We start from the raw sequence: 24856 nt of genomic DNA, 5'->3' as shown, positions 1-24856 counted from the left end.
AATGACAGAGAAGCTGAAAGAGCGCAGAACTGTGTGAACATGAAATTACTTATCAGGAGCTATACAACCAAACATGGACAACAACCACCTACACAGATCTGATACCTCCCCCTTCAGATCACAGGGTGTGAAAGCCAATATTGTACTTTTTAAGACAGAAAATCTGTGCATCATCCAAGCCAGAGCATGGTTCGTTACTGTTTCCATTTCTAGAGGATAATAACAGGAAAAAAGGTGTTATGATTTTATAAAAAGGGCAGGCTGAGGTCAGGACATTCTGCACCCCTTGCACTGTTGGAAGGGTTTTGTAAGGGTGTGAACGTCATTTAACAGCGCATTTGTCATCTCCATAAGAAACTATGGCCCATATTTATACTTTTTGACGCAAAACTGCGCTAACGCAGTTTTGCGCCAAAAACATTAGCGCCGGCTAACGCCATTCTGAAGCGACATGCGGGCGCCGTATTTATTGAATGGCGTTAGCCGGCGTTAGCCGACCGGCGCTGCCTGGTGTGCGTCAAAAAAAACCACGTACACCAGGCAGCGCCGGCGTAGGGAAAAATGGCGTTTGGGCGTCCAAAAATGGGGCAAGTCAGGCTGAGGCAAAAAAATCGTCTTAACCCGATCTGCGCCATTTATTTTGTGCGCCCAGACGCCATTAACATGACTCCTGTCTTAGCAAAGACAGGAGTCATGCCCCCTTGCCCAATGGCCATGCCCAGGGGACTTATGTCCCCTGGGCATGGTCATTGGGCATAGTGGCATGTAGGGGGGCACAAATCAGGACCCCTATGCCAAAAAAAAATTATGAAAAATACTTACCACAACTTACCTTTTCTTCCCTGGGATGGGTCCCTCCATCCTTGGGTGTCCTCCTGGGGTAGGCAAGGGTGGCAGGGGGTGTACCTGGGGGCAGGGGAGGGCACCTCTGGGCTCATTCCGCTAAAATCCGGCGCAAATGCGGGTTTTTTAGTCCCGCCCACTCCCGGGCGTCATTTTTGCCCGGGAGTATAAATACGACGCATATGCATCGCAGTCATTTTTTAAGACGGGAACGCCTACCTTGCATATCATTAACGCAAGGAAGGTGTTCACGCAAAAAAATGACGCTAACTCCATGAACTTTGGCGCTAGACGCGTCTAACGCCAAAGTATAAATATGGAGTTAGTTTTGCGTCGAATTTGCGTCGAAAAAACGACGCAAATTCGGCGCAAACGGAGTATAAATATGCCCCTATATTTTTAGACAGGACAGCCAAGATAGTCAAGAAAGATCCAGAAGTTGCCAAAAGTTCACAACAACTTATAACACCTCACAAAGCCACTAGCGTTCTTATCGGAATTCAGATATTGGAAATGTGTAGATTTCTCATACATCTCCTTAGATGAAGTATTTATAAATGAGAGAGTACCTGTCAGCACTGGTATAGGTATTCCATCATTTCACAAAACAAGTTTATTTTAAATTAAATTTGAAATCATCATACACTAGTGAGCAAGCTACCCACAAACGTAAAACATGTGGTTGTGGGAATAGTAAATAAACAATTTGCTTTTGAGAAAGAGTTTAATGGAAGCTCAGTACTGCCCCTATACTTTTATATATTTATGTTAGGTGCTTGGATGAAGTGATTTATTCAGTGCATTAACTCTTTCTTAAAGAGATACAACTATGCAGGTGACTCATAGATGATTAAGTGAGAATGAGCACAACACGTCTCTTCTGTTAAAGAGGAAAACAACATTTAAATAGGGCAGGGTTGCAGTGTGTTTTTGTTCTTCAAAGTATAAACATAAAACATGAATATAGTTTATGAAAAAAGATCAAAGTGAAATAATTTTTGCCTTTGGCGCACCTTGAGAACACCAGAGAACCACATGCCATCCATTGTGCCACCCTGAGATCCTGAGTAAGCGCACAGTGCTTAATTAAAAAAAATAAAAATAAAAAAGTATGTGTAGTTGCCCACAGTTGTTCTTAGAAGCCAGGTACCAGTACTTCTGAGTGTTGGGGATGCCAAACCAGTGCTGAATTTGTTAATTAATATGTGTTCGGGCCAGAAGTTTTTCTCAAAAGCTCTCCACCAGTGCTGCTGAACGCTAAGTTTGACATTTCAACCGAAGTCATTCGTAAAACAGAGTATACTTAGTCCAGGTGCTTAAGCGTCTATGATATATGACACACAGAATCAAATAATAAGAATTAAAGGCAATCAAGTGTTTAATTGTATGAAAGCAAATACACAAATCAACTGAATTGGATAAACAAAATGAATCATGGGTAACAAAGTGAAAGAAAAAATGAATGAAAAACCGGTGTTCAAAAATAAAGCTATTGCATTCACTTTATGTGTATTACAGAATAATATACATAAGTCGGGGTTCAGAGAGAAGCAGTCAGACACACATATGTCAAGTGTGCAGTTTGTCCATTGTTTTAAAATAACGTGAGACAAATGTATGTCAAATCCACTCTCAAAAAACAATCAGAACATATCCATGAGCTGTAGAATTTGTGCTAATGGTAAGTAAATTACAGACGAGTAGTGGAACTGTGCTAATGTTTCGGTCTCTATAGTATGTGAGGCCCACCCAGGATTAATGGCATTTGTGAAATCTGAAGTCCCCTAAGATGACTTGTTCCCCATGCAGCAAGAGAAATGGACCAGATTTGATTCATTTGCCCTGTTTAAATATGCCAACTATGGCAGAGTCCTAAGTTGTATTTTAACCAGGCAACAGCAATAGTATAGGGTGGAAGTACTCGCACCAGCAGCGAGCTGTGAACCAAACATGCAAGTTATCCTTCCTCCAAGTTGGAGCCCTCCTCCCTCAAAGTTGACATTTGGGACTCTAGCCTTGATTCCACTACAATGCTCATTCAGGTACCACCAAACACATGCTGCTCTTTTATCTTAAGTTTGCAGGGTTTTTTCATTCCTTCTTTCTCCCTGTTTTCCAGTCCTTCTCATATTCCTTTCTTACCCCTTTTCTGCCTTTCTCTTGCTTGTTCTGGGTCAAAATCTGATAATGAAAGCTAAGTCCCCAAAAAATGAGTGATGGCGACCTCCACGTGTAACCACCACTGGAAATGGGAATCCTGATGTGTGGGCATTTATTTTGGCTCTCCCCGCATTGTTTAGTTTTCAACAAGTAGCAGCCAGCGAGATAACTGAAATGAGCATTTATTAAATGAAAACTAGCACACATTGTTACCAGAGCTAAGTTGACAAACAGTTATACAAAGAGTGTGCTGTTTAAATCATGAGTAGGTGATATGTTTGGTTTTAGCTGAGCAAAGGGAAATAGGATCTTCACAGCGCAACTAAAGGGGTAGGTGAGCATTGGCTGAGTGGGGAGCACATCCTGCACCAGACCATGCCTGTCTGGTAGGGCTTCTCTCTCTCTGCATAGCCAATCCTTTTGAACTAGACTCAATACAGGGGTAGACAGGAAAACATGCACTCACTGGTAGGTGCACACTGACGTCCATCACAATAGTTCCGTCCAGCAACAGCACCCAGCAATAGAGGACCAAGTGGTTTTCCCTGGGGGCGGGGATGCACACAATGGCATCCCTGTGCAACACCTTCAGCATCAAAACATTATTTCTTATTGAAGAACGAAGGAATAGCGACATTCAGTTGCACCCTTTCTTCCCTACTCGACTACCTGCCTCTCAGCAGCAGGTGGTGATTTCAGGTTCCAGTTTATGATTCTACCTCACAACTTCAGGGTGCTACTACCACAGCTTTCATTGCCCGAATATCTACTCAGAAGCCCGAGCCTCGTGCAATTAAACATTGGCACACTTTAAGGCTGACAGTCTTAAACCCACCTCATGCCTCATTAATCCACTACCAGACACTCCTTTAAATTGTATCTGACTTCTGTAGGTTCCTGCTTCCTCTCTTTGTTTTGCTTTCCTTCTCTTCTTCCGTCTTTTTGATTTGTGTGTTTTTCACTCATTTGCACTCAGGAAATGTCAGATATGGAAAAATAAGTGTAGTCCCCACAAATAAGTTCCAGCGACTATACCAGGAAACACCAGCTCAAATTAAGCACTGAGGCTGCTTCTGAGGGAAGAGAGGCTCTGTGGACCTGGCACTGGGCTACATGCCAGCCAGCAAGGTGAGCATAAAGGCAGCACTTTTGTTTGCTCCTTCCATGCCTTCATTCCAAGCTCATTCTATGCCTGTGCTTTCTAAGCCTGCCTCACCTAGCTCAGCCATAAGCCAGCCCGAGCTATAATTATACGTTGGGAGACTCGGGCAGGATGTAGAGGCAGTGACGAAGGGGTTAGTGTGAGAGTGAGAGCAAGACGACTTAGAAAAAACACAGATGTCCAGCCGGTGCTGGGTGATAGCGGTGGGCAATACTCCTGTTCACAGGAGCCCCTGTGCTGGGTTTGAATCAGGTACCCAGTAGGCCATCCGTAAGGGCTTCATTAAAGAGCAGCAGGAGTTCAGAGGATGAAACCTAAGGATGAAGTACCTCTGTCATAAGGTTAGTCCTGACTGTCACCGAGGCAACTCGAGGTCCAGAATCTCGGCTGCTCTCCACACCACCATAATATATGAGGTGCCCTCCCCATAGCCAAAGTAGGGGGAGAGAGCATGTCAGTATCTGGTGAGGTAGCCAGTCCACTGGCTTCACCCAGGTCCGTATGCCAATACATGGGGTCTTGGAGCTGGTATTCTAAAGGGTCCGGCAAACCCTCCCATTCCTCACAGTAACCAAACCCAAAGGAATAAGGCTAAGGGTCCGACATAAAGGGCAAGGCCTCTATCAGCGACAGATTCAGCGTCGTACAACACCCATCCGGCTCAATGTTGGAGCAGTCAATGAGGATGGGGAAGGACCCGTCCAGGGGCACGGGCGGCCCCGGAAGCATTGAAGACAGGGTCGGTGCCGGGGACGGTCGAGGTGGTACTGCAGGCGCTGGTCTGGATCCAGTATGAGATCCATGGGTGCCCCTCAGAATGAAGACCAAAGCTTCCGGTGAGAAACCTGAAGGGGTCCCTTCTGACTCCGCGGGGCCCAAAGGCACGCCAGCATAGCCAGACTGCTCGAAGATGAGGTGTATGGCCTCATAAAATTCCTTGAGTTGTGCTGGGGTCGCTCTGGCTCCCAGAAACTCAGGGAGGCACAGAGTTGCCACAGATGAAGGCCCTGCAGAGGGAGGCCTAGATTGACTATGCTGGCCAATGGACAAGATGAAGTTGAAGAGCGCTTCACTTTCTTTGACTTATTCTTATGCCTCCACTTACCCAAGCGTCCTGAGGACTTGGAGTGGGACGATGAAGAGGGGGACTCCGCTATCGATTCCGAGACCTTCCTCTTGACAGAGATCAGGACTTACGCTGAGCTGAGCGCTGGGCTGCCATGAGCTTTAGGGTCTGCTCTCTCAAAGCTTTTGGATTAATGTCCCAGCACACGGAGCATTACTTCGGGTCATGGTTGCGCTCCAAACACCAAAGGTACATGTGGTGCGGATCCATCATGGAGATGGCCCTCTGACAGGATCCGCAGGGCTTGAAACCAGTCTTGCAAGAAGACATCCCTCTACACACCAGGAGTAGAATACTCAAAAAAGTTTCAACAAAAGGAAAAAAAAAAAAGAAAATCAAAAAACAACTGAGGGGTAGCTCTTTCTTCGGATCAGCGCTAACTGCCGCAGAAAGAAAAGAACTGACAGCGCCGGGGTAGTGCCTCTATACGACCCTCAGTGCCATATCATTCGCGGACGATGCCAATGACGGACACAGAGCCGATCAACGCCACCTAATGACGTGCAGGGGTACTGCTTGAGAAAAATCCAGACTGACGCCTGGGGAAATTTTAAGGAAAGGAATCTACAACTAGATGTCTCAATCAGAGTTATATTTTGTGCTTCCAGTTGAAAATATAAGCTGACTTTAGAATCCTCAAAACGTGCATGCATGAAGATTTAAGTTATATCAATAAAAGTGGACGTATTTAACAGTAACTTTATTTTCAAAAGGTATTTTTTTCCCAGCAAATATTTACTCACTGTTTCTGTCTGCCAGAAGGTGTCCACAATTGGGCAATTTCCGTTCCCTACAACGTTGTAGTACCACAGCCATGCATCAGGGTTTATAGGTTCTCCAACTGACCCCAGGATTTTCAGTGAGCTCAGATCATACCTAGAAAAAAAATATATATTGCTATTGAACGCACTATGTCTCATCTCAATAACAGTCTATGATAATGAATGATATTCGTTAATCTATATCTCATTTCAAAACGAAAACACCTTCTCGCACAAAACAATAAAATAATGTTGCAATGCTGTCCTCAGTGATGCTTAAAAAGCACTGCCACTTTATTTGTTTAGCAGACTCTATATCCCATGAAATACTACATAGCATACTAAATGACTTCTATATTACTATTCATACTATGATTCATTTACGTAATTATACTTATTATATATAAATACAAAATATTGCCATTTATTATTCCACTGCCTAAAGATAATGGTGTTTGTGGTCTTTACACATTACATAGATAATTGTATGATTATTATGGTTATTTTGCTTACTGTTGTTGTTATTATTACACTTATTGTTGTTATTATTACAATGCTTATATTACTATTATGATTATACTCTTAGGATTCATGATAACCGTAATATTAATGATAATGATGAAGAAAATGCCAAGGTTCAGGATAATCTTTCACTTCCAAGCTGCAAAGACGAAAATACTGAGGTTCAGGATAATCTTTAACTTTCAAGTTGCATTGAAGAAAATTCTGAGGCTCAGGATAATCTTTCACTTTTAAATTGCAAGGAAGAAAATGCCACGGCTCAGGGTAATCTTTCACTTCCGAGTTGCATGGAAGAAAATGCTGACGTTTAGGATGCTTTTTCACTTCCGAGTTGCATGGAGAGAAAATGCAGAGGTTCAGGATAATCTTTCACTTCTGAGTTGCATGGAAGAAAATGCTGAGCCTCCGGATGTATTGAGGAGAAATAAAGATATTTCTCCCTATAACGCCTCACCTGGGGAGACAAAGGTTTTCTATGCATTCCCAGGTCTACCACTTCTAGTAAATCTGGAATGCATCAAAATCCATGTTTTGCATGGGAACGCCCATACAGCACCCATGGAACACCTCCCTGGGGCAGAGTAATTCAATACAGCGGTTTGCACTGCATTGCTTTACTCCCGATTTATGAAGCCACTCAGGGCCATGCAAGGTGGCTTGCCGTAGTTTCATAAATCTCATTTTGGGCTAGAGTTGTGCTTGCGCTATGTTGCATAAACAAGAGTGATGCAACGGGGCCCCAGGGTGCATACACCACATGAATTGTGTTCTTAGGCATGCACTCACATCATCATTGTAAACTCAAGTGTTGGTGTGTACATTTTGTGGGTGCTTCAGGGGATTTAAGTTCTGCTGCCGAGGCACAGCACCCTTACTTCTGAATGAAGATATTTGACAGTCACTCTCTCTAGAATTCTAGACCGAGAAACTTCTGAGAATGCATCATTTCTGAAGGCCATAAAATGTATACAAAGATTTCTTCCACTCCATCTAATTTTGAGATGAATATGAAAGGGTGTGATGTGAAAGAATGCAGATATCAGAATTCATTGGGGCCTCATTGGGTATCAACAGAAAGTGAATTGTCACAACCTCACCTCCTCTTCATTCATTCAGTGGAAGCCTGATTTAGGTCTCAGGAATACCAGAATGAACAGCACATAGAGGGTGTCTAGACAGCAGTTCACGCTATATAAAAGCTTACAGTCATTCAATCATGTCCTACAAACTATGCAGTCAATCTTCTAAGTCATTCCTAAGCCCCTGGTAATTGAATTTCCAAGACCTCATCCAGGTGGAGTCACTGCTAGGAACATCTTGGATTTGGGAATGTCAGAACGTCCAAATAGCGTTGAATGTGATTTCTGGGGTATCATATAATGTGTTTAAAAAAATCTCTAGCCATGTCCATACTCCAAAGCAAGAACTCATCAGCCCCTTAAGAGGAACCGGTCTCTACAGCCTCGCAGGTTAACACGGCTCAGGGCTTGGGAAGGGGGTTCTTTCATTTCCAACCGCCTCCCTACACTGAACAACTAAGATCCTTTACATCAGAGCCCTAGGGAGATTTCCTTTTCCTTCCTCTGAGTTGACTTTCGTACCTTTCCAGGCATCTTACCTTATCCACCAGTCATGTTACCTTCTTCAAAAACTGACATAACAATGGTCTAATTAAGTAGCATCTCCTGACTAGCCATTTTCTTGCCTCAGTTTAAACCTTGGATGCCTAAGTTTGTCCACCAACGGCATCGCCACCAATTATGAAGTTAGGACACTTACAATGAGGCAGATGAAGGGTTCCTCGACTCATGGCAGCAGCCCAAAGAACAGCTGCCATATTAGAATTTCTTTGTTATACTTGGCGCCAATTTTTTTTGTATGGAATAGAGGTGGGCAAGCCTCTAAAACTCGAGCCAGTCTTGAACCTGAAGCCTTGGTCGAGCCCAGCTCAAGGTCTTGTTTGAACATCGAGTACATAACATGCCAAGCTTTCATGTGGCTTCTGCTCGCCACCTTCCCTATACCCAGGATGTGGCGCTACGGCCAGTGCTACCCAATTTGAAACTGGGGAATCAGGTTCGCGTCTCGGCGTCAGCTCAAAATTCTGGGATTCTGGGCAAATCCCTTAAGCTCCCCATGCCTGTAAAATAGGAATGTAATCTGTGCAATGTAAACTGGTGCTCATGTAAAGCATCCAATTTGTCCTTTGGGTCAGGGTGACGGTATATAAAAGATGCACAAATAGTTAACACCAAAGACTTAATATAAAGAAAGACAAAAATGATACTCATTTCATGTCTCATCTGTATAAAGTAAAACCAGAAAACCTGGATAAATCAAGGCTTCATCACATAAATTGTGTGATCTCAAGCAAATTATTTTATTTCACCAAAACTCTTTTTTCTTCACTAACGTGTATGAAAGCATTTTCAAATATGAGTTCAGAATATCAGATGTACAGAAACCTATTGTGTTTGATTTAATACACTATAATGTTGTTCTATAATAATCTGGGGCACGCATGAGGTCAACGTGACAATTGTCTTGTCTCTTGGTGCACTCAACTTTAATGTTTAAAAACTATTACTTTTAGTAAGTACTTCTCTGGGAAGTGCTATGTGACATATTAAGCGACTTTCTAATACTTTATATGATGTTTGTTGTGAGATTTATATAGCAAACATTTTCATGGCTTGCATCATGCACGGGCTTTAAGATCCTCTCATAACTGCCAAGGTTTCAGATTGCTATGTGTGACATTTTCATAATTTCAGTGTAATTATGAGTGACATTTCAACGACTATGAGTGACACTTTCTCGCGAGCAAAATTAAGCAATGAAGACAAGAGAAACACTGACTTACCATAGCTTCCAAGTTTTCAAGCTGGTTATGAGTGACATTTCCAAGGTTGGAGAGCACCTATGTGTGAAATTTGCATGCCTTAAGTTTGACACTTTGCATGAGGCTTTGTCAGGTGCAGGAACAGGATATACATGTCTAAAATCTCATTCTTTTAGTCTACAAAGGGCTTTAAAACTGTTGTGGTGCTCCTGAAATGCTTAGTTAAGCTTTAGAATGAATTGACAGTGCTCATATGGAACAGAGCACAACTTCAGTCAGGCCATACAGCCTGGCACAGTTTGGTGTAGGCAATGGGTTTACTAACTACTAGGCTAACTACTTGTAAAGTGAAAACATTTGCTTGCTTTCTGAAAACGCACCATTTATCAGAGTGGCTAAAACACTCCCATGTTGTAATACGTGTGCCAGGCAATGCAAGACAGGAGAACACTTCTTCCACCCGCCTCAAACCCCGCAGCCAGCCCGCCCCCTGGTGGTGTGCAGTAGATTGTACGGTCAGTCCCAGCAGGCCAGAGGTTGAGAGAAACTGTGCAGTAAACAATACTAATGGCTCTGAAACTCTGCCAGCGCTGCTGCTCTCCTGTTACCGCAAAGATGGTGCTGGTAAAGATATCTGACTGCTGGTTTGAACTTTTTTACATTAAAAAAGCACAATCTTGTGAGAGGACTGTTCCTTCCAGCTGGTCCATGGCTGGTGAGCGCGGAGCTTCGAATTACGGCTGTGGCACGAGCGCGAGATTCTTTCAACTGGGGAAATAAAGGTTTCTTAAAATAAAACTTGGGAATCCTTGTACACACTGCACAACTGTGCTGGGGTATACAGCAAACGTGTCTGTGATATATTTAGTGTGTGTCAGTATCTGCAACTCATAGGGATGTGTGCGGCCCAAATGTAAATAAAATACATTCATTGAAGTTTGACACCTGAAATCCTTTCTGACAAGGGTGGTAATATCCCATCGCCCATTATCAGTTCTGAGTCCTGCGACAACACTTCAAGCAGAGTTCTTACCTCAGCACATGAGGCCGTGGGCGCCGCGTGGCCAGTCAGTCTGCCTGCGGCTGCAGGGGCACCATAACACAAAAACAAAGTTTTGCCCACCTGTTGCCAAGTCAACTGGCCAATAATCCAATTACTGACTTCTTGATATTGTGGAATGAATCATCACTCAGCTTGGACAGCCGCACTGATCGTTGCTCACCGCAAGATGCACTCTTCTGAGAATATTGTCAGAGTATGTTGCATGTGACGTGGTACCTGAGGCCGTCACGGCCGAGCTAAGTGAGGCCGGAGTTGGTGCTAATTTACAGGATACAGTGTTTGTGAGTAAAGAAACTGTGAGACGAAGGGCGATCCCTTATGCAGGCTCAGTTTAGTGGCAACACTGTGTGCACAGCACTCTGCTAGCAGTCCTCGGCTCGCGCTACTAATACAGTGGTGGTATCAGAGTCGCTATAAATGTGCAGTGATGCTGATCACCACACTAAATGCGTTACTCTTACCCCAGATGCGTGGCACTTGACAGGGCTGGGCTGTGACCTGGCTCTCCCTGCAAATGTATGGCTTGCCACCTCTAGTATGTCAGTGTGGAAGGACGGTGGCTTGAAGACACGGGGGGGGCATCAGCTTCAAGCTATTTCTCAATCTTCCTCTCCCCGAGACTCCCTAGGTATTCACATCGGGCCTACCGCCAATGGCAAGTAACAGACCCTTGATTTGGCTCTCATAGCTGCCAAGGTTTCTGATTGCTATGTGTGACATTCAAATGCCAGGTAAAGGTTCCACCAGGCAGCCCTGCAAGGCCAAAGCGCAAACAAAGGCAATTGCGTGGTGTTGCTCTCGTTACCACGTTGACGTCCGCATCACCGTCCAATTCACCCGCCATCCCTGATGTGAAATACCACCGTAGGGCTGGAAGGCGCATGATGGAAGTTAGGCCTGGGCGAAGATGGTGCCTTTGTTCAAACCCTGTGAGGACATATCTCTTTTTGTAAATGTCTCTTGTGATTTCATTAACGCTATTCTTTAGATAACACCCAGTAAAACTATAGCTCCCACCATGTGGTTGGGATCAATATGTTAAAAAAACAAGCACATTTACACATACTGCACTCAAGAAAACATCGATTAGATATCAGGCTAAACAGGCAACGGCCTAATAACGTATGAATCAGACATATTAATCTCTCTCGGACTGAGTTTTTGTATAGAGTTTGACCACCTACTTTTTCACGACTTCTGGTCCGTACTTCATGAGCAGGCGGATTGCGGTGGGAGCAGTATAGAACTTCGTCACCTTGTACTTTTCAATTATTTCCCACATTCTTCCCACGTGTGGGTAGGTAGGGACCCCTTCAAACTTTAGGAGAAAAAAAGGTTTGTAAGTAGTAACATTTCGCGGCGGCTGTTGTTTACAAGAAAACACATTTCCTCGAAAGACTGCATTTTTGTTCTATGATTGGTGACATATTGGTCTTATTAGAGGAAAATCTGGATCATTGATAATTGTGAGGTCCCTAAAACATCTGCTCGCCAATACATATGTGAAGGCTCCTTCTGTGTACACAAATATAATTGTTATTGACCTGGTCGTGCACTAAAATCTACGTTTTGAACAACATAATACGGAAAGGTCCCTCCATAAGGGAAGAAGATCAGCGTGGGATTCCAGCATCGTCTTCCCTGTAGACCGCGTTCCCTTTAGGGGTAAGACAAAGATCAAGCTAAATATAGACTAAGGGGAATATTTAAACTCTGTTTGTGACGAACGTGCGTCCAAAAATTTGACGCACATTCGGCGCAAACACTGCCCCATATTTAAACTTTGACGCCCGAGCCCGGGGACGTCAAAATTCCACCATGTGCGTCATTTTTTGGAAGCGGGAAACTACTAACGTTAATGATATGCAAGGTAGGCTGTCCCTTCCAAAAAATGACTTTAAGGCCTGTGCGCCTTATTTACACCACAGCGTCATTTTGACGCACAGGAGGGGGTGGGCCTTAAAAAACTGCGCACAGCCTGATGGGCGCCGTTTTTTAACGCCTGGGTCAGGGCAGGCGTTAAGGGACCGGTGGGCTCGGAAGGAGTCCAGAGGTGTCCTCCCCTGCCCCCAGGGAGACCCCCTGCCACCCTCGCCAACCCCAGGAGGACACCCAAGGATGGGGAGACCCATCCCAGGGAAGTTGATGTAAGTTGGGGTAAGTATTTTTTCCTTTTTTTTTTTAAGTGGCATAGGAGGGCCTGATTTGGGCCCCCCTACATGCCACTATGCCCAATGGCCATGCCCAGGGGACAGAAGTCCCCTGGGCATGGCCATTGGGTAAGGGGGCATGACTCCTGTCTTTGCTAAGACAGGAGTCATGTCAATGGGGGTTGTGCGTCCAAAAAAATGGCGCAAGTCCGGTCTGAGGCCTGATTTAAGCCTCAGACCTGACTTGCACCATTTTTTGACACACAACCCCCATTTTCCCATACGCCGGCGCTGCCTGGTGTGAGTCTTTTTTTTTTACTCAGACCAGTCCGCAGCGCCAGCTAACGTCATTCCATAAATAAGGCGCCCGCATGGCGCGTTGGAATGGCGTTAGCCGGCGGTGGAATTTTTGATGCACAACTGAGTTGGTGCAGTTGTGCATCAAAAAGTATAAATATGGCCCTAAATGTCTTCAGAAATACACATTTTTTTCTCAGCTGAAATACCTTCTAGGGTTATTGCACCAGTCATGCACTCACATGAACATGTTTATTTCAAAAAGATCAAGCTTATCAAATTATCACCGTCCTGACTGAATACCAAAACAAAAAAATAGTGTGCTTGTTGTCATGTCGTGAGGAGAGGTGCCTTTGCTCCGTTCTTTATTTGCACAGTGGGGTTGCAGCTTTGACAGAGAAACACCCAAGCAGGGCTGGACTGCCAATCACTATCTCTGACATTTCCCCGCCAGACCGCAGATTAGGGGGTTGCTTTTTTAGCAGGGTGGGCTGCCATGAACCAACCATGCCCCATCACTCCGTCCCAGCCCTGCAGCATGGGGCTGGTGTGAATATTTTTATCAGAGTGGATTTTGGTTTCAGTAAGGCCCTGTCTACAAGAGACTTAACAACACTGTATGTATGTGTGTATGTACGTGCGTATGTATTTATTTCTGTGCACATGTCAACAAGAGAGACACAGACCACAGTAGTCACATCTTTTAACCTTGACTCTGCAAAAAAGAAGATGGAGAGCATGGGCCCCCTTGTTACCAGGGTTAGACGGCTGTATTCAACACTATTGAAAGAGGATGTCATTTGACTGTAAGTCACTTCTATGCAGGGTAGCAGCCTCAAAATGTCTTAATAATGAGGAGCTTACGCCAAAGCTAGGGACTTCGCAAAAAATTAACAAGCTAAGTTCAAAGCAGGAAAGAAGGCCAAGAGAGGGGAGAAAAGGCAAAGTCCCAGGTGAAAGTTAAGTAATGGTGAAAACAAGCAAAGGTCTCCCAAGAACACTGGCTAAGTAGTAAAAAATAAATCTGTTTAGGGTATCGAATGCAAAATGGATCTGCGTCCTAGTCACCTGGAAACCATTCTGCAACGGTGTCAAAAGGTCACAGGGAAAGCATATCTCCTGATTCATCAACCTGCATCCAGTTCTTTGCATTATAACGACATGGATGCAAAACATACATGAAGATGGAAAGAATCACAGACGTGCCATCAGAAACCAAAAAGGCTGATGTCATCACTCATGGGGCAATGACACGAAATATGAACAGAGAGATGAACAGCAAAAAGGCAGCAAATGATGGACTCAGGCAGCTAGTAATGGCAAATCGATAAATAATCTACATGCAAAAAACCTGGAAATAACTCATCAGAAAAACAACAAGGACACGCAGAAGTGATTGATGAATAAATGTCCGCCTCATATTACCAGATCATAGATCAGACTCCTGAACATCAATCAAGCAAGAAACATAGAGGACCAATAGACACTCATAGACTGCTCTCAGCCTATGACAATTAACAAGTCATCAAAAAGGCAGAAGAAAATGTTTGGATATGTCAGGCCGTAGAGGATTCGCTAGCTCTACGTGGCAAGGAAGAAGGAGCAGCATCTGAGAACAACTGATGGGTGACTGTAACACAGCTACCTCAGGACACACCAGCTCTAGGGGGCATGCCGCATCTTCCTTTGGATCAACAGGTTAACCAGTCACATAACTTAACTACCAGCGTCGCACAAGAACGTGAACATCATGACACCTCCAGCATCTGGCACAACTCAACCGACTCATCAACCTTAGCATACACAAGACTAGACACATGGAAAGATACGGAAGGGCTTCCTCCTAAATTGGAGGAAAGATGTGCTGTTGTCATAAGAGGATGCCATTTTGTCAGGACACTAAGGCCCATATTTATACTTTTTTAGCGCCGCACTTGCACCGTTTTTTTTTACGCAAAAGCGGTGCAAACTTAGAAAATACCATTGTATTTTGTAAGTTTGCGTCGCTTTTGCGTCGAAAAATAACGTAAATGCGGCGCAAAAAAAGTATAAATATGGGCCTAAGACCCTGCAACTTGAAGTCCTCCATGACAAGGACACCAAGCACCATTTCCTTTACAAGGCCTGGGATGTAAATAAGGAAATAGGAACTTGCAGTTTATGCAAGGATGTTTCAGGGGAAGTATAGACAGAAAACAATGCACCAGAGAGGGCCGGCATTAAAAAGAATAGCAAAGTAGATTTACACGTCTCTGGTGTCAGCTGTTCACACTGTATGTTTGACAAGAAGCTTACAATCGTGTAGTAGTCTGTGAGTTGTTAAAAATATTATGATGCGCCCAAGATCAAACAAGTAGAAAAACAGTAAGTGTGTTTCATTTAATTATTTTACACAGTTACTTTATAGAGAGCAGTGGCATAGCATAATATTAAACTATGGCATACTGTGAGTGCATTAGGAGGCTGGGTGTTCAGAAATGTATGGTAATGCATTTTATGCTATCTGCGTTATAAGCGTGAATATACAAATGAAACCCAGATCTTAATTATGAAATAACAGAGTAACACAATTGTGAGAACCTGGTTTATTAGTTAGGTTGGACTGGTGCCCACCATAAGTAACAAAGTTGCTGTTTTGTTAGGTTCAGTCGGAGGTTTCTGTCATTTAAACTTCCGCTCAACTCCTGGTAGATAAGACAGAGAGGAGACTTAACGAAATGTGTGAAGCATTTAGAAGTACCAAAATAGTTAAAAATGGGAAAACACAACACAATAAACATCTCACACAAATGTAGGAAAACAGTAAAATTTAATGAACATGATGACACCAAAATGAAGAAAATCCAACAAGGGGAACCAGTGATGTGATTTTTTAAACATTTAAGTGGGAAACCGAAAACAAGCACAAAGCACCAATGGTGGTCAATGGTTGCGGTAGACTGGGATCTAGACACAATTCGAGGCTGACCGAGATGGATCTCAGGTTGGATACACAAAGTGGTTTAATCCTGGCGAAAGTCTGGAAGTTAAAACGTTTTTTAAAGTTTCTAAGTCCCACTGGTCTGGAGGAAATCTATTCAAAAGTTTCCAAAGTTTCTTCAGGGTACAAGTGGGAGCAGGTCCACCCCTTCATGTTTCTTCACAGGCCACAAACAGCAGGTGCAGACCTGCTTCTGTTCTTCCGCAGGTCCCAAATGTGTTCTAGGGATGTGTGTTCTTCCGCAGGTCCCAAATGTGTTCTAGGGATGTGTGTTCTTCCGCAGGTCCCAAATGTGTTCTAGGGATGTGTGTTCTTCTGCAGGTCCCAAATGTGTTCTAGGGATGTGTGTTGGGGTGCCACATTTATGCCTGCCACTAGCAAGTGAGTGGGGATGACTCATAGGCACTCCCTAACCAATGGGATAAAAGCTCCAGAGGACAGCCCTACTCACTTTTTCAGTAGTTCATGTTTGCCTTACTGCCATACACCAGGGTTTTTTATCAGATGACAAAAGTCTCTGGCCATGCTAATCTTGGGCTTTGAAGGCTGGGGATGTGTAGGGAATGAGCTGTGGGAATTACCAGTGTCCACCCGCAACTAACACTAAAATCCAGTTTGAATCAGGCCTTGTAACCACAACAAACTAGGAGACAGATGTCTGGGAGGACAAAAGCAGGGTTCTTCAGGAACCAGAAAGGGGATACGTAAAATTGTCCTGGCATCCTGCTTGTTCCTTTTGAAGGGTGCAGAAGTTGCAAATGTTCCTCAAACAGCCACGTTATGGAGGATTTGAAACTATGGTACCAACAAGAGAGACCCATCCCCACCCAATGGCAGAGCTGAAAGGAGTCATCCATGCCCATTCAGGTCGACCTGTGAATCACAGTAAAGTACTGTGTAGCTCCTCAGAGGAATGTCACACCTCAATCACATCTTATTCAGTGAAAGTACAGGCTCATAGAACCTGGAGAGTTGATACAAGTTAGCCTCATGGATCCTTCAGGCAGGAAAAGATAACCCTTTAAAAGTTACTTTTCCTTGATATTTATAAAAAAACAACAGTCCTCACCATTGACTTGGATTTTTAATAACTACTCAAAATAGCTGTTTAATTATTTTTCTAGCTGTCGCCATTCCTGAGATACAGTAGCAGTATTTTAATCTTTACTCTGATGATTTTCAACATGGACTGCTGGGCCTGCAACAGTGAAATGGCTTTTAGGGCCTTGTCACTGTAGGGACATGCTAACATTAATTTTCTAGGTGTCCACTTTTAAATACCATACACCCTACCTTGTTGGCTGCAAGACCTACTTAGGGGTAACTAACTAATATTTTAAAGGGAGTTTTTTTGCCTGTCAAAAATGACGATTTTAACAGGTCACTCTGCAACAATGATATGCCTGAAGCTGTATTTTCCTGTGTCACACCTAAAGTATGGCAAAATAAGTACTGCCGTCCACAGATTACATTTCACTTTTCATGCCATTGGTGTATTTCTGCACCACATACCATGGCCCTATTGAAGAATTAAATATGTCAAACAGGGATCAGCCAATTTCTACATGTTTTAGAAGTCAAAGCACATACAGTGGGCACAGGACAGCAGCGCCTCAGTGTGCACAGTCTACAAAAACAGCAATTCAATTCAGCAGAAAATGGGGGTGACCACACAAAAGGGTACTTTTCTCACAATACTAAATTATTACCACAGATGACTATTGTCTAACTCATTCATTATCACAGCACATTGACACTTTGTCAAAGTTAAGTGATGAGGTAAGTTATTTATAGAACTACTAATGGGAAAACAGTGGTACCAAGTGAGGTATAAAAACCACGGTTGATGATTTAAATGCAGTGCAGCAGTCGCAAAATCAGCAGGTGAATGATCATATATGTGAACTCAATCAAACATTTTATGCTAAAACATACAGTTTTCTATTTTTTAGGAGAGCTGCACTTTGCCATTTTGAAACCTTGGACAGATTTATTTTTTTAATATAGTATTTTAGTAAATTGTACATGAAACGTTTTTGTAAGAGGCCATTAGTTGAGTTCAGTGCGTGAACTGCCTTTAAAAAAACAGTTATGGAATAGTATTACACCTATTATGTAAGTAAAGACGCAACCATCAGTTTAAATTAAAATGTATTTCATGCATTATGTACAATCATAATAATCCAAATCAACAAAGAAAATGTGCTGATTTCCCGAATGCTGTTAATCTTCCTCTGGCATTCGTATATGATTTTAACTATTCTGAGTGTGACAGACAAAGAAACCTTTTCTGACCAATCATTATAAAAGTAACCATCTATTTGTGGTTCATTAAGGTACTGGTACTCCACCTGTTCTCATGTTTGTTAATTTCTTTGATACAAGTTGTGTCCGGTGTTTTAGGGCACACAAAAAAGAAATGAGATACAGATTATTTAAAAACTAACCTGTTGAACCATATAATAAATGTTTTACATTGTGCGGATCTCTCAATAAGATTCTCCCTGCCTCTAGCTTATTTTTAACTATTTTAGAAACATTTTCTTACTGAGGCTGTCATCCATTTTATTAACTGTATTCGGCTCCAGAAATAGGAAGTGACACCAGAGCAAGCACATTGTAGCCTAAAGATCAATTATAAAAGCAGAGGGACACTGTGGGATGTGGCAACGCCTTTTATTTCCCCCCAACAAGTTCACATCCCTGATGATCTTCTCCTCGTCCTACAGACACCCTTCAGAAGACCTTATGGTGGCCTCTCAGGGTTCTTTCCTAGTAACATCTGCATGGTCATGTACCCTCTGAGCACCAGCTCTTAGTTCAGTAGACAGCACATCCTGACATTTTACTTTGCTCATCACTGAAATGTGTATCTCAAAATAACCAGCCTACTAAGACTGACAAGTTAATTTTAAAAAGATCGATAAGTTCCTTGCATGTGTCTCAACAACGTCATACATTGATTACTTTAACAGTATATGTTGTGCATTTCTGGATAACACACGATTAACTCTGACCAGAGACACTACAAGTTAATTTGTCCCCAGAATGTTAAGGAGGGGGAGGGCTTTGCCTACCTTAAGACACATTGGAGTCTGCATTATTCACCAATAACGCTAAGCTCTGCCAGTGCAAACTGTCTATGCTCCAACTTACCAAGCGATGTTTCATCATCCGATCAGAGAATGCAGCATCACTGATGACTTGAGGTATTCTCATAAGCTTAACTGAGTGCGCGTTTGAAATGTTAGATCACAGTAGCTCGATTTCTGGGGCTGTGTCTGAGGCAATATGAAGGTAAATCTGGAAGCAAGTTAGAGCTCCATAAAAATCAAGAAATAAATATCTACGAAGGCCATGCTAAGAATGGGGTCCCTTTTCTAGCGAACAAGCGCAGCTTCATTTATTGATCCTTTACTTCTTTTATGTAAAATATTGGATACTTAAAGAACATTAGTTAAAGTGCCTGGAACAAAGTAACTGTCTTGGAAATTTTGTGATGTGGTTGTCACACAGTAGGGATATCTTTCCTCATTATGTCACACATTAGGTCATCTATATATTGTATGTGACAATTCCGTTTAATAAAATATAGACCCTTATTTCCTGTATTACCCATCTCTTAGGACATATACCTACAGGGTCTAACAAAAATTGGGGCCAGATATACTAAGGGTCTGCTTGCAAATTGTTCACCAACTTTTTGCGAACAGGTCGCATCACAAAACCACCATTTGTATGGGGTTGTAGACCAACTTGTCTAATAAATATGAATTAAGCAGGTTGGCACTTGAGGCCCCCTATCATTGTTTACAAACAAAAGGACCATGGCCTCCAAATGACAGCGGACCACCATACCTCTGTTTGTGTAACCAAATAAAAAACATTTTGTAAAGCAGCCCGTGTAACTTAAAGGATCCAGAGAGCTACTTCAAAAAAATAAAACGGAGGACTACAGCCAACTCCACTGGAGGCTGTCAACACTTTTCCGAAAGGAGGAAAGGGTGCCATGGGAACGTTACCCATTGGGATCCGTTAAATGGTAACTTTTCAGTGGTTTGCAAGAGACCTGCAGCCACAAACCATTGGTACAGGTTGTATGACACAACCACGCATGCCTGAACAACGTGGTCTGAACAAGGACTGTGTCTTTACCATCCAAGTCTTTACCATGTATGCCTTTACAACAAATTGTGTTGTAAAAGCATGTTTGGCAAAGGTGCATGCTTGGTAAATCCCCCCCCCGCCCAGCGCCCTAACACCCGATACCCCAGCCCTGCAATCCACCCTGCCCTGCTTAAAACTAGCCTGACCCCATCCCCTCCGCCCTGAGCCCTAAAACTGTCCCCACCCCACCCCACCCCTGAAAAGTGCCCCTCCCCCCCACCCTGAGCCGTAAAACCCTGCCGAAGCCCTTACAATTACCTCGAACCCCTGCCCTGAGTCCTAAAATCCTCCTCCCTCCCCAAGAAACGAACCCAGTCTCCTCATCCTAAGACCTAAGACCATCCCCACAAACTACCCCCCCAAACCCAGCCCCTAAAAACCTTCTCCCTGACCAAAAACTAACCCGCCCCCATCAAAAAAACTAACCCAACCTCCCTACTCTGCCCTGAGCCCTAGAACCGCCCCACCCCTAAAAACTACCCATCGCCATCAACCAGGTCCCAGCCCCTTAAAAACCTGCTTCCTGACCACAAAAGTAACCTGACCCCCATCAAAAAAACTAACCAGACCCTCCCAACCCTAAGCCCTAAAACACCCCCCCCCAAACCTAAAAACTAGCCCCCCCCAAGCCTGGCCCCAGCCCCACTTACCTCTCCCGTTACTTCCTCTTCCTGCTCCTGACTCCTAAGAGCTAGACCCCGCTCTCTGCCTTAACCATGCGCATGTGTTGTTAAGGCAGATGCGTGGTGAAGGCAGACACCATGCTAATACGTGTTTCAGGCAAGCGTAGGGTCGTTTCCCATTAGTACATTGGATACCAAATAATCTGGAAGAAAAGCTACTTTTACATCCCTTCTGAACTGCGATTTGCTGTAGGTCTCAAATCCCATTTTACAAGTCAGGAAAACTTTTTCGATTTGTAAAATGAGTTTTGTACATTAGAAAAAGGCATTTTTGTGTCTGGCAACTTAGTGATTTTAGGAATCGCAGAGTTTGAAATCAGAAAATCTTTTCATACACTGGCCCTTGGTTATGTGTATATTGTCACAATGGTATGCTGGTGCTAACACAGTATAATCTTACCGAAAACTAAATGTGCGGATTGTGTTCTGCTATAATAGTAATGTGAGATTCACTAACAGCTTTTGTGCTGAGTTCCTGCAAGAAATGTCTACGACATTTGGTTGCCATGCCACAGCCTAGCAACAGTTCACTAAGTGAATGGGCCTAGTAATGTGTTACTATGCACTTTCGTCCAGCAACAGGTTGCCAAGCACCAATATCCAGCTAGGGACTGATATGCCACCCTCAGAAGGCAATCATCATATCCAGGGACAAATACTATTTAACTCTGTATCTCCTAATGAGATGTGGAAGGCCCATCTACAAACCTGCGAGCTGTGCCTATCCCAATGACATCCTCTTCGATAAGCCAGCGGCTCAGTCTCATAGGTTGTTAAAAGATATGTGGGGAGAATTAACATAGCTCAGCAGATCTGCGAACAAATGTGTGCTTTGTTTCTCACTAAATTATTGTAATCTTTCCTATTTTGAATTTCTTTTCTCCAGTTGTATTTGCCTTTGTTTTGCAATAATTACTAATCTAAACCATATTTTCTGCAATAGATAAAGGAATAAGAAATTCTCTTTATTATAACTTCCTATTGTGTACATTGATTTGGGAAGAGTGGGATGGTCTGAAACAGGCCAGACTTCTCTTATGCCCGCGGAGCTCTCTGACCAGTCTGTTCTCTCAACAGATTTCCTTGTGATGTGCATAGTCCAACAGGAGGCGGGTGAGATACCGGGCAGTATTCCCTTTCTCTATGGAGTCACGGCTATAACGATAATCTAAGTAGGCGTGTGCACCCAGAAGGGGGAGAGTGAAAGCAAGAAAATTACTCAAAATCTGTGAAAGTCTTACCATTAAAGTGGTAGCACCGTTGGCAAGAGGACCATACACGATGTACGAGTGGCCAGTGATCCACCCGATGTCCGCCGTGCACCAGTACACGTCCTCATCGTGGTAGTCAAACACATATTTAAATGTGAGTGCTGTGTACAGAAGATACCCTGCAACCGAGTGCACCACACCCTGCGCGAGAAGAGAACAAGCAATGAAACCAGGTTAAATAGTTGACATAAACAAGGAAACTAAGTAAACACACACTAAGCGCGAGCAGGATATGTGTAGAATCACTTAAAATATTGCTTCTCAATGCTAGCAAGCAATAAGCTTTACAGCTTTAAAAAAATCACCACTCTTTACGTTTTAAGACAATGTAATTACTTTTTACAAGCACATGCCTAACCACAGCAGCTGTAGTACACGACAAACGTCACGTTGTCATCTAATAGTGTCAGAGCTTCCGGGACTTGCCTTTAAAAGTTAAATATGCTTTGAGAATAAAAATATCTTGCTGATTTTTCAAAACACTATTTCCTATCTGTCTGCTGACAACAGTAATTAACGTTTAATGTGATAAGACTTAATGGCAGGCATACAAAGAAAGAGTTTGTCTGGCTTGAGGGTGGTAAACAAACCTAGGCCCCGATTTATACTTTTTGGTGCAAAACTGCACTAACGCAGTTTTGCACCAAAATGTTTAGCATCGGCTTGCACCATTTCTGTGCACCAGCCAGGCACCATATTTATGGAATGGTGCAAAGGGTAGGCTAGCGTAAAAAAAATGACGTAAGTCGGGTGGGGCTGGCGGTATGGCAGAAGGGGGTTTTGCACCAAAAAATGACGTTTGGCAGGTTAGAGTAAAAAAATTACTCTAACCTGCCTAGAGACATTTTCTGACGCAAAACCATCTATACCACATTACTCCTGTCTTACAAAAGACAGGAGTCATGCCCACCACCCCAATGGCCAGCACAGGGGACCAGGGTCCCCTGGGCTTGGTCATTGCACCCAATGTAGGGGGTCCCATTTCAGGGTCCACAATGGCACTTAAAAAAAAAAAGGAAATACTTACCCGTACTTACCTATACTTACCTGGGATGGGGTCCCCCATCCTCCGCTGTCCCTCTTGTGTGGGTGGGGGTGTCCCTGGGGCATGGGGATGGCACCTGTGGGCTTATTCCATGGAGTTCCACCATAGAAATCATTCCACAAGTCCCCTAACCCCTGCCCTGACCCAGACATTAAAAAATGGTGCAAAGCAAGCTTTGCAACATCTTTTGACCCCTCCTCCCTCCTGTGCGTGATTTTAACACGGGGGATAAATATGGCGCTAAGGCCATGGAGTCATTTTTTTGCACGTGAACGCCTACTTTGCATATCATTGACGGAAAGTAGGTTTCCACGTCCAAAAAATGACTTTAACTCCAAGCCAAAGTATAAATAGGGAGTTAGTTTTGCACAGAATTTGCGTAAAACAAAATGACACAAATTCGGCACAAAACAAGTATAAATATGCCCCCTAGTGTGTTTTTACCTTCGGTTTTCCTGTCGATCCGCTCGTGTAAAGAATGAAAAGCGGATCCTCGGCGTCCAGCCACTCCGGTTCACACTCGTCACTGCTGCTCATCATGAGCTCATCCCACCACCTGTCTACGGCCGCATTCCAGTGGACCTGCAGTGAAACAAGATCACAGACAGCGTGTAAGCCACTGCCAAGGCCCCTTACCAGCCACAGTGCACGCGCCAGCTGCGCCCAAACAGGCAATGAAGGCCCAAAAAAGGCTCACAAATGAACCCCTTCCCCAATTATGAAGTTGAAAGTTATTTTCTCAAACACTCGGTGTTAGCTCCAGCCCTTCTAATTTTTAAACTGTTTTCAAGGCTACTGCAAGTCACTGTTTTCTTTTTCAATTTGCGGACAAATAGACATTGGCACAAAATAAACCAACATGCTGACCCGAACTTAAGTTCATCTGCAGTCACTTATCGGGAAAATGCAGATGGCATCATTTCAAAGAGGAAAACGTTTTCATTGGATCCCGGCATCAGGTCCACACATTAGAAAATACTGGCTCCATGCCATAAACTATGGCCGCCGTGTTGGAGACTTAAAAACATGTATGCACTCTGTCTCACCCAAAACTGGCACGTCGGTTACTGTACAACGGGGACGTTTAATTTGTTAAAAATAAAATAATGCAAACACTACAGTGGGTGATAGAAGGTGCAGAGCCACTTCTTAAAGCAAGCAATTAGGAGGTTTCCACAAATACAGACAGGCATGTCCACGGCACTTTGAAAAGCTTTTGGGGTTTGTCTACTTTTAAACTTTAATGTTAATCTAGGACTATCATTCTTTAGCTCCACGAATATATTTAATAGTTTGCTTTTGATGTGTCCCTGTAGTAGTTAGCAATGATACTCACAGGCTGCAGGCCTCACCTTACTGCCAAATAATGCTGCTCTTCAAGCAAGAGGGAGAACTGGGCGCACGTCATCAACTTTAAGAACTGAAAGCCAATCAGGAAACCAGGATCAGAAACGACATTTTATCGTCTCCATTTTAAGGTGCGAGCCAGGAGATGCACAGTGATGGTATCTGGAACAGTAACCGTGCTGCAACCAGCACTGTAATGGGAACATGCCCTGATTTCCAGCACTAAGCAATTTTATTATTTCTGTTACCGGCTGGTAATTTGGCATATCTCTTGTGCTTGCTCAATACGGGCAAAACGCTATGCATAAGTATGCGTAACTGCATGGTGTCAGGCCTAGGCCAGTATGCATTTTCTCTTGTTCACGTATGTCACAGCAATGTGTGTTTAAAACTAGCTTCTATTTCGTGTAGAGAAACAACGAGGACAGACTCTTTCC

At 43.5% G+C, this 24856-nt stretch overlaps 1 protein-coding gene across 1 annotated transcript in view; it reads right to left on the bottom strand.

Moving 5' to 3' along the window:
- Nucleotides 1–24856, bottom strand: part of ACSS2 (acyl-CoA synthetase short chain family member 2) — a 121850-nt gene that overhangs the window by 27099 nt on the left and 69895 nt on the right. The window contains exons 8-11 of the mRNA XM_069216657.1: nucleotides 23517–23654; nucleotides 21998–22168; nucleotides 11664–11797; nucleotides 6035–6167 (exon numbers count right to left, since the gene is read on the bottom strand). Of these exons, the coding sequence (XP_069072758.1) occupies nucleotides 6035–6167; nucleotides 11664–11797; nucleotides 21998–22168; nucleotides 23517–23654 (576 nt within the window). The remainder of the gene's footprint in view (nucleotides 1–6034; nucleotides 6168–11663; nucleotides 11798–21997; nucleotides 22169–23516; nucleotides 23655–24856) is intronic.

Source organism: Pleurodeles waltl, chromosome 2_1, assembly GCF_031143425.1.
Source record: "Pleurodeles waltl isolate 20211129_DDA chromosome 2_1, aPleWal1.hap1.20221129, whole genome shotgun sequence".
Taxonomy (NCBI): Eukaryota; Metazoa; Chordata; class Amphibia; order Caudata; family Salamandridae; genus Pleurodeles; species Pleurodeles waltl.
The sequence above is the reverse complement of the archived record's forward strand: the minus strand, read 5'-3'. Positions and strand labels throughout refer to the sequence as shown.